This window comes from Mauremys reevesii, linkage group 11 (assembly GCF_016161935.1).
Source record: "Mauremys reevesii isolate NIE-2019 linkage group 11, ASM1616193v1, whole genome shotgun sequence".
Classification (NCBI taxonomy): domain Eukaryota; kingdom Metazoa; phylum Chordata; order Testudines; family Geoemydidae; genus Mauremys; species Mauremys reevesii.
The window spans coordinates 40,312,997-40,323,431 of record NC_052633.1 but is presented as its reverse complement, the minus strand read 5'-3'; the positions used below and the strand labels follow the sequence as shown (position 1 = coordinate 40,323,431).

Genomic DNA, 10,435 nt, shown 5'->3' with positions numbered 1-10,435 from the left:
CAGGGTCTTAGTATGGTAAGCCAGAAGCAAGAGCTGAGCCTAAATGCTATGCAATACAAACATAATCCTACAATAGAATTCTTTATGCTAGAGGTACTAACTACAGTGCCCTCAACCCATCTAGAAGAGGGTTAGAGACAACTTAACTTTTCTGGGATGTTTCTACTCCACCAACTTCAAAGCACATGACACCAATCCTGAAACCAAATGTGCAAATGAGTTTGGTAAAAATATTAAACTGAGTCACAAGTGCAGCTCTAACCCCTTTGTAGAGTGTCTAGCACACGATTAAGCACTACTGCAATGCAAGTTAAACTGAATTCAGACTTGAGTTTTAAACTATTAGCCAATTGCTTCTAAATTTCAGATACAATTTCATAATTTAATATGGGATAAGGAAAATACTTACAGATGACTTCTTATGAAACTTGTATGATGCTGGTAAGTCATATCTAAGTTCTGTGAAGAGCACAGAGAACACCTGTCATACTAAAATCACTTAGTTGCTCAGTGGTGTTAGACAAACTGTATGATATTCCTTGATCACTTTTTTGTTGCCAGCAACTTGACAAACTATTTGGCTTTACATTTATTCGGTCTCTGTGCCTGTTCTTGAGCTCTGGCCAGATTAGTGAATGCACATTAATACCAAAACAGGCATTTTCATATTAGCAAGTTTGTTTTTAGAAGGAAATTGATACTAGATAACCATCACAAAACAAGTGTGACAATGAAGGAACTCTGCATTCTACTGCTGTATAAATATTGAATTATGTCTTTTTTTCCCCTATATTCTTCACTCCTGTGCCATTAAAGTAGCACACGAGTCTTGAAATACCCACCAAAATTTGGAGATCAGAAAAACTGACAGCTCAAATTGAGGACTAAGGGAATGCAGGAGCAGGGAAAGGTAAAACTTGTTGACAATGTTTTGAGATGAGTTTTTCCTGACTATATCCAGAATATTTGCTTTACTTTCTGATGAACTGGGACATCTTTCATCATTAGAGGTGTTTGTCCTGGGGGCAGAAGAAGCTACAAAACTTCCTATTTCATTAGTTTAGACCTCTTTATCACTTGCTCCTTGTAGTTTGGGGAGAGGTAAAACAATCTACCAGTTTTTCATCCCAATGGATCATATTTTTAAACTAGCTCCTCATGCTACATCTGAATAGTAGCTGGTCCTGGAGGCTATTACCCACTAAAAGTGCATTTAAAAAAAAATGTATGTACAAGATATTACCTGCTATAACTTCCATCTTCACTTTCCATTCATCTGCTTTCTTTTGTATATGCTGAACACAAGAAAATAGTCCATGAACTTAGTTCCAATTAGTTTATGGCATTTTGAGGAAACCTCATTAAAATAGTAAGATATTTTATACTTTAAGTGTACTTGCGTTTTGAGTTGAAGTATTAATCTGACATCTGCAGTCTCCTGCATCAAGACTAGTGTTCTACCTTGTCATTCTCATACCAATTATTAAGGCTCCAAAGACAGAACTCCAACCAGTGTCTTTTTTTTTTTTTTTTTTAAAGGTGTGTGCATATATACTGTGATAGACCCAGGCCAGTTGGGAACAGCAGAGTAGTAGAAGGAAGATATACTGGCCACTGGATAAGCAGTTTTCTGCTCCCTGAGTGACCAGAGCAGGGGTTGCTCCAGGCTCACTCCAGTCAGGCCAAAGGGAGCCAGAGGAGAGGAAGTGTGTACACGGAACTGGGAGCAAGAGGCATGCAAGAAGCTGCAACTCCTGATCAAACACAGGAGGAATTGAGCTGGACTGTGGCTTCTACCAGAGGGGAAGGTCTCTGGGCTGTTTCCCGACCTACAAGGTAAATCTGTGAGGCGACCAAATCTGCCAATAAGTGCAGGACCCACCAAGGTAGAGGAGGAACTTTGTCACACTACCCACTCAAGTATTAAGCGCTATAAATTAAGTATCTTAGTTTTCAAACACCCAAGGCACAGGTATTCATCTTGGCTACTGAATCCATATTTGATCTTACAAAAGTAGTGGAAGATGAGATTGCCACTTACACCTGCTTAACGCTTAACCCGCTGAAGACAAGGACTTACTTTTCGTGTTGAAGTTTTGTGTAGGGAATATACAGCTGTTTGTGCCATTTGCAAAGCTACCTTCAGAAAAGTCATATCCATTCCTGTAAGAAGAGGACCCAAGCTGCTGTTAAAGTCTTATTTGTCTGCATTTAAAGTCTTAACTTCTTTAATTTCATCCTTAGGTGTCCACCATTTTTTTTAACCCTAATAATTGCAGTTATGCTTGCAGCCTGTACATTCTGAAAAGCTGTGTTGAGTACGTTATGGCTCTGAAGAGGGTGTATATTTCCATATTTTTCCTAATTGTGGTGTCTAGCATAGGTGTAGATAAGTTTAATTGTAATAGCAATATACAAAAGAACTATTAGTTCAACTAGTTATTAAATGCCAATTATTGTAAAATTTTTAACACCATTTGCTGAAAAGTAGGAATATTTTAATTGCTTTTTAGAATTACCAACCTTTATTATGCTTGGTCCCAAAAGGAGGATTCATAATTACTGTGTCAAAAGTTTTTGATGATCTGGCAGGTAAAGAACATACATCACACTGAATCATGTCAATATTTGTGAGGTCAAACTCTTCTGCATTTCTACTAAATATTTCCAGGGCATCTGCATCTAGGTCAAACCCCACACACAACCTGGAAAATGGAAAACAATAATTGACAATGCAGTATTTTTCCTTTTAAAAGATGTGGTACTTTTTTTTTTTTTCAGAATGCACATTTCTAAACAGTCAAGTTTGTTCCTGCTATAAAGTTTTGAGAGATGTGCCTAAAGCAGAACAGTGATGTTTTAGAAGTAAATTACTAATAAAGGAATACAAGTAGTGAAGCTTTTTATTTTTCCAAGAATTTTTGAACAGGAAATGAACAGTTTGGAGATTTTTTTTCTAAATTACAAAGATGCTCTATATTTAAAATATGTATTAGAAACAAGTGCCCCTATTACTTATTATTTGCATGCTCATACAGGGGCTAGATCTACTAAAATGTGTGGTCATGCACTCATTTTTAGTTACCTAAATTAAGTACAGTCTAGCATTGGTCATGTTCTTAATCTTATCTCATTTAGTTCTATATTGGGAAAGAAACAAAGAGAACTTGAGTGTTAAACACTTACCCTGCTCCTAACATTACACTTCCAATGCTGAGTACACCACAACCACATCCTAGATCTGCAACCACCTTGTTTTCAATATCATCAAAAGTGTTGTGAATTGTATAAAGCATACATGCTGAAAAATAAGAGATTATAGGATAAGAACAAATAGGCAGTTGACAAGTCAGTGTATTTTCTTTTGTCCTTCACAAAGCTTTGAGGTAGATTTCAAAATTAAGCAAGGACACACAGGCTTTGGTAGATTATACAGGAACCATGCTATACACAAACCTAGTAATCTCAGTAAAATGCACATCCTAGTTTACGTATGGAAACAAAAATTGAACAGTAAGAAAGAATTCAACTCATTGGTCTTGCATGTTGGTCTCATGCGTACAGTGGTGTATTCATTGTAATTATGGAAGGTGCACAAGGAAATTTTGTTTGTGATGGTCCTACAGGGGAAATGGTATTTTATAATTACTCAGATTGAAAGATCAATATTAAAACTAAGAGCCATGTTTCTGTGTTCTTAATACCTGATGCAAACAAACAGTTATCAGTACAAATTAAAGTTTTCTGCAACCCACATCCTTAACTTTAAAATCCATTTATTAGATTTCATTGTTTGAGATATTAGAGACATTTACTAAAACACATGCATTAGTTTCTCTCTAAGCAATCTCTGGCAATAATGCAAAAGCCTCTAATGAACTTATTACTCTCTCAGGACACACACAACAAACATCTAGAAACAAAAAAACATTGAGCAGATTTTTTTGTTTTTTACAGTTTAAGTATTGATACAGTGTTGGCAACAGAAAAGTGAGAATCTACAACAATTTTATGTTTAATCTCTACCTGCAATGTGGGGTCTTGTTGGATACTGTTCAAGAAGTAATTTTGGATTCTCAAAATCATCAACTTGCTGAAGACGGCTTTCTAGTTCCTTAAGTTTTAACTTCTTCATGTTTGTTTTCTCAACAAAAAAAAAAAGTTTATAACCACCCATAGGTTTGCACTACTAAAATTGTTCTTAGTTATACATAATACAAAAACTTTTAAAAGCTAATTAAAAATAAACATATATTAAAAAAAAAACACATCCTGTTTCTCAGGGTAGGTCCATACTTACCTGCCGGGTTGACACGGAGAGTTCGACATCTCGGAGTTTGAACTATCGCGTCTAATCTAGACGTGATAGTTCGAACTCCCAACGCGCTCCCGTTGACTCCGGAACTCCATCACTGCGAACAGCGGTGGCGGAGTCGAGGGGGGAGCCGCGGAGTTCGATCCCGTGGCATCTGAACAGGTAGGAAATTCAAACTAAGGTAGTTCGACTTCAGCTACGCTATTCGTGTAGCTGAAGTCGCGTACCTTAGTTCGACCCCCCCCATAGTGTAGACCAGGCCTCAGACTTGCCTTTTATGTATATAGCATACCAAGTGTAACTTAGATCATATAGTTGGCAAAAACCAAAAACAACCCCCCTACATTCCTGTTTGGCTAATGAACACACTCAAGTATTAACTTCAATAGCAGCTGCAGATGTTCAGTGCCTTACTGCATAAGCCCCATAGCTAATGCTATGTCTGCAAATCTAGCTGGAAGTCATGTAAATATGATGTATCTGCAAGTTGACTCCCTTTTCTATCACTTAGCAATTTATCCCAGAATCAAAATTGAGTGCTGTGAGGATTAATTAGTTAATGCTAATAAGTGACTGGATTAAATAAAGTTATATATAAATATTAACTATAATAATATTGAGGTTAAATTTTTTTTTAAAATTGGTCTTGATCTGAAGCAGGTTTTCTGCTTCCTCACCTGTCTGAGGAGCCAGAAAAATGAATCCTCCCCTCTCCCCTTCTGGGGCCCTAGTGGGTCACCTACCTTCTAGGGCTACCACTACTGAACTCTCTATCCACACACACACCTATCAGGAGGTTCCCTAGCCACTCAAGTGGATTACCATCGCCTACCCACTGCCACAAAACCATCACCATGCACAAACGAAGGCCCCTGGCCTTCCTGTAGCGAGCGGAGCCTCACAGTGAGGCAGAGGGCTGTTGCGAGCTGGGCTGCTGATTTCCTTCGCTGCAAAGCATGCAGGCAGGGCAGGGCGCTCCTGTCCTGGGGCTGCCTCCTGTGTCTTTGCACAATGCCCATTCCCAGCCGCTCCACATGGAGCCCAGGCTCGGAGACTGCCAAGCAACTGCCACAGACCCCACCACCCCCAAGCACCTAGTTCAGTGCATCTCCACCTCTCTCCACACAGTGCAGCAGTTTAACCCATCCCCCAGGCATGCACATAAGAAACAGACGAGCACTGTCAGTTCCCGTTCAGTCCACTCAGGTACTAGCAGCGTTGTACCCTGTCCAGGGCACCTTTTCTTTCCTGCTTTCTTGTATGCAGTGTTGTCGTCTTGTTTGTGTCCCAGGTAGGGTGACCAGACAGCAAGTGTGAAAAATCGGGACTGCGGTGGGGGGTAATAGATAGGCCTGGCTTTAGGCTGATTCCCCTGATTCCTGTGCATCGGGCCCTGCGCCTAAGAGGGCCCCACAAGACAACTGTTGCCAAGGAAGGACCCTCTGACGGAGTGCCACCGGAAACAGTGGCAACCGATTGAGCTGCTGCCAAATTGCTGCCACTATCTCAATCACTGCCGCTGTCTTCGGCGGCATTTCGGCAGCAGCTCTGTTGAATCAGGCCCCACAAGTTCTAAAGCCGGCCCTGGTAATAGACATCTATATAAGAAAAAGCCCCAAATATCAAGACTGTCCCTATAAAATCAGGACATCTGGTTACCCTAGTCTCAGAATATTCGAGAGACAAGATGGGTGAGATAATATCTTTTATTGGACCAACTTCTGTTGGCTCCAGAGACAAACTTTGGAGCCTCTGAATGGTTCCTTGAAATATGTGTTAAGTACTTACTTGAACCCAGTAGTTCTCAAGAAAGCCTGAGTGCAACACTAAATAAATGCTGGAGGCAAAGTTGGGTTTGGGGTGGAGGCTGACAACCCCCACATAATAACCTCCTGATGTCTGAGGGATCAACCCCCAGTTTGAGAATCCCTGTGCTAACCGCTCTGATCCACCTGTATTTAGCTGACACTCTGAGTACATTTCCCAGACCTGAAGAGGAACACTCTCTGTAATCACCATAGCTTGTCTCTATCACCAACACAAATATTACGTCACCCACCTTATTTTCCCTGCATTGCTCCTTCTAGACACAGCAGAAAGAAATGGAAGAGATCACCCTGTGTTGGCAGATGGAGAGGAACACTCTCCTCCTTTGCTGGTTTGTCCTCTCTTAGCTGAATTGAAATTGGGCTTTGTGAAGGATACATGATAACCACTCTTTAAGGATATACACACAAAAAGGCAGAGAATGCATCTGTAATTGAGTACATATTCTTGCAAATGCTTATTTGTAGGCGTTAAATACATGAAGATACTACTTTTTTCATTATTCTTCCAGTAAAGTGCAAATGTTCAATGTTTTGCAAAACACTTGCAGGTACAGCTTTCTCTTTGTCCAACACTTTAGTGACCAATAAATGTCTGCAACAAAATTCTAGTTCCAGTATTTCAAAGCAGTGACTCAAGAGCTATTAGGTAGATTTGAATTCCTCCCAGGTCACCATTTCTGTAGCAACCATCTCTTTATTTCATATCATAGCCGTTGCTTAGCACCAGATTTTAGTGACCAAAACATTGGCAGCTCCTTTGTCTATTAGAAAGACTGTCATCTTTTAATAGATTTGATTTAAATGTTTTTACACTTATTTGCAATTCTTTCCTAGAATTCTGGGAAAAAAATACCATGCTGATTACACATTATTCCTTGGGTTTTATGTTCCCAATGTATCAAAATACAAGACCCAGAAGTTTACTTTATTGATGGAGTATGCCAGCAGGAAAGTTAGAGAAACAAGTAATATCTTCTAGTATCTTTTTCAGCTCTGTGACACTCTCAGTTCCTTACCCAGACCTGAAGAAGAGCCACGTGTAGCTTGAACGCTTGTCTCTTTCACTGACAGAAGATGGTCCAATAAAAGATATTACCTGACCCACCATCTCTAATATCCTGGGACCAACACAACTACAACACTGCAAGCAGAGAAGTGGACAGCCCTAGGAATGATGTTGCAAAACCAGCAGAGGGAGTATCCACCTTGTTAGGTTTTGTTTATTTGTTTTGTTTATTTGGCAGGCCAAATAAAATGTAGGTCTATTTTTGTTAAGGCAACTTTTTTTTAAATTTGGTAAATTTAATTAGAGCTAATATTACTTCAAAAGTATTATAGCCAATAGTTGTAAATTTAAAAATATTATAATCCTGAGGATTTCCCCCTTTAATTTGTAAAAATGTAGAGTCCTGTTCCTGCAGTTTACAGTGCAGAGCCCCACACGGAAACAGCAGTAGTCTGCTCTGTATTGTAAATTGCAGGATTGCCACCTATGGCTACTTAAATTTGATTTGTGGTTTCATTGACTTAATAGTAACAGTGTTCCTTTATTATTTATTTATTTATTTTATTTTTAAGAGCCTAAAAATGCTAGCAATCTCACATAAACAAGTAGAGGCATAAATCCAGCCTTTATCATTTTAATGGGATTACTCATGTGAGTAAACCCATGCACAAGTGTTTACAGGTTTGTGGCTTTATTGTTCACTTTTTGTTCACTGTTAACATTTCATTCAATGTGGACAATGAAAATAGGTTAGCCAGTTTTACTTTTGTTTCTAGTCATTTTCTTCTTTCTGCTTCGCAGGCAGGGCCCAGATCCCGCAAGTTTATACTGTATACAGATTCATCCCTATGGATGAACTTGCATATTAAAGGCCCCATTCAGCAATCACAACAGTGCAATGTTTAAATCCAAACAAAATGTTTTTTTACTTGAAAATTAAAAATAATTAAAACATTTCTATTAGTATAGGTTTGTATAACCTCTCTAGAAATATTGTGTTTCTCCATAAATACAATGGCACAATGCAATTGATCCAACGATCGCAAGGGACCAGTATATATTTAAGTTTGCATGGGCTAGGATCACAAAGAGAAGGTAATATTATGATCATGTTGGTCAAAACTTGTATCCATTATTTCTTCTTAAACAAACGACTACAGTGAAACCTGCACAAGGTACCTCCCTAAGCAACCTTCTGACTTGGGCGCCTATCTCACAATATCACTGAAACCAGGGTTCACCTTACTTTGCGCGGAGAGTCACAGATGAGAGGCGCTGCAAATACCAGGCCAAACACGAGGATGGGGCTAAAGGACACGACAAGGTCCCTCCTGAAAAGTTGCTTTGGCAGGCCAGAAATGCCCTTCCTGGGAAGTTACCTCCGTGGGTAGCATCTGCCTAGGACGTGCTGATCAGGGCGGGGAGTGCGTGAGAGGCGCCTGAGGGAGGCGGGTGGCGGCGGCCCCAGACAGGGCCCGGGAGGAAGAGGAGGGGCAATGTCAGGAGGAGGCAGACGCGGGGCGGGGGCAGCGGGCGTCTTGCGGCGGGCACGGTGCCGGCTCCCAGGCTATCGCGAGAGAGGCGCCGCTAGGAGGGGAGCGAGGGCGGGGGTTGGAAGCCCCACAGCCGGGAGCCCGGCGCAGCAGTAGCGGCTCCAGCGTCCCGGGTTCCCAGTGCTCACCATGGCGGGGGCCGGTGCGAGCGGCCGGGAGAAGCGGGCTACAGCGGCGCGGCTGAAGGCGGCCCTGAGCGGCGGCGGGGAGAGCGGGGCGGCGGCGGAGCTGCAGGCGTTGCTGGAGCGGGCGCTGGCCCCGGCCCCGGCCCCGGGCGGCGGGGAGGCGGCGGCCGAGGCGCTGGAGTGGTGCCGCTGCCTGCTGTCGGGCGGGGAGCCCTGGGAGGGCTTCGTGCAGGCGGTGCGGGCCTACGACCCGGCCACGCTCTGCGGCCTGGTGTGGACGGCCAACTTCGTGGCCTATCGCTGCCGGACGTGCGGCATCTCGCCCTGCATGAGCCTGTGCGCCGAGTGCTTCCACCAGGGCGAGCACGCCGGGCACGACTACAACATGTTCCGGAGCCAGGCAGGGGGCGCCTGCGACTGCGGCGACGGCAACGTCATGCGGGAGGCCGGGTGAGCGCCGCGGGGCGATGGGGCCTGGGGCTGCGGGCTGGCACCTGCAGTTGCTGCCCTAGTGGGTGGGCCTAGGACTGCAGGTGAGTCGGTAGCCGGCTGCCAAGGGAAGAGGTGGCTCAGCTGGAGGGAGTCGCTTTTTGGGGGAGGGTCGGGCTGGTGCAGTGATGTGCTGCTAGCACTTAAACAGAGGGCTCACGCAGAAATGTCAGCTGTTAGCTTGTGAGGGGCTCTGTAACCAAGAGTTTAGCCTGCAAAACCTATATTGCTGATGATGAGACGAAAAGAACCCAGCTTGACTCTCCCATCAATTTTGCAGGGTTGACAATGTTATTAAAAATGCACCTTTTTACTTGTACACAGAGAACATGTGACACAATCATAGATGCACAATAAGCATGGAACCCACAAAGCCATTTTTGTGGTTACTTTCCTGGCACTCCCTACCTCCCTGGGCATGAGAGAGGATTTTGGTTTAAAGGGGAAAACAGATTAATACTTTCTCACAGTTCTCTGGCCTCCCCTTTGCAGCACAGTTGTACAAACCCACTGCTTTCTGGTCTTGCTCAGGTGTAACTGGCACTGTACATGGAAATTATTAATGAATCTGATAACACACAAAAAGAAATAAATTCAGCTCCGTGTTAGCTGTGTTTGTTGAACAGACTGAAACAAGACAAAAAAAGTCAAAATATTTTGTCAGTAGGTATGATGAGATATACAGAGATCAGCTAAGAGTGCCATTTTGACATACTTTATTTTGAGATTCTTACCCTTCAGTCTGAATGTTGTTCATAACTTTTAAATCACAGAGTCACTACCCTTATGTGAGTGGTGCGTGATTCACAGAACCAGGCCGGGCTCCAAGAAAAGTGAGCAGACCATCAAGGATCCTTCTTACTTTAACTAATATGATTCCAGTTATAGTGTTGACCAGGCCTAGGTATACAATTATAAAAAGGGGAACGAGGAGGTATGCCTTGTCAGAAAAGAGAGCAGTCAGCCAAGTAGTAGTCAAACAATGGCTAATTTGTAGGTATGTCTTGATTATTGAGGAGATGAAAAAGATGGTAGTGGGGAAAGCATAATTATAAGAAAAAAGTAAACAGCAGTAATGCTGCTTTGGTTACTTAAATACACAATGTGTACTGGCTGAC

The 10,435-nt window shown here is 42.4% G+C and overlaps 2 protein-coding genes across 11 annotated transcripts in view; one reads left to right on the top strand and one right to left on the bottom strand.

The window, feature by feature from the left end:
- The window catches only part of METTL5 (methyltransferase like 5), a 37,000-nt gene extending 28,084 nt beyond the window's left edge, over positions 1–8,916 (bottom strand). For 2 of the 7 annotated variants that reach the window (XM_039495556.1, XM_039495561.1), the window contains exons 1-7: positions 8,397–8,513; positions 4,027–4,149; positions 3,187–3,301; positions 2,524–2,705; positions 2,081–2,163; positions 1,244–1,295; positions 410–459 (exon numbers count right to left, since the gene is read on the bottom strand). In XM_039495556.1, the coding sequence (XP_039351490.1) occupies positions 410–459; positions 1,244–1,295; positions 2,081–2,163; positions 2,524–2,705; positions 3,187–3,301; positions 4,027–4,135 (591 nt within the window). In that variant the 5' untranslated portion in view covers positions 4,136–4,149; positions 8,397–8,513. The other 5 variants (XM_039495563.1, XM_039495560.1, XM_039495558.1 and 2 more) reach the window with 5 other exon arrangements.
- The window catches only part of UBR3 (ubiquitin protein ligase E3 component n-recognin 3), a 217,159-nt gene continuing 215,449 nt past the window's right edge, over positions 8,726–10,435 (top strand). For 2 of the 4 annotated variants that reach the window (XM_039495549.1, XM_039495548.1), the window contains exon 1: positions 8,728–9,278. In XM_039495549.1, the coding sequence (XP_039351483.1) occupies positions 8,833–9,278 (446 nt within the window). In that variant the 5' untranslated portion in view covers positions 8,728–8,832. Of the gene's footprint in view, positions 9,279–10,435 lie in introns of all 4 variants that reach the window. The other 2 variants (XM_039495547.1, XM_039495546.1) reach the window with 2 other exon arrangements.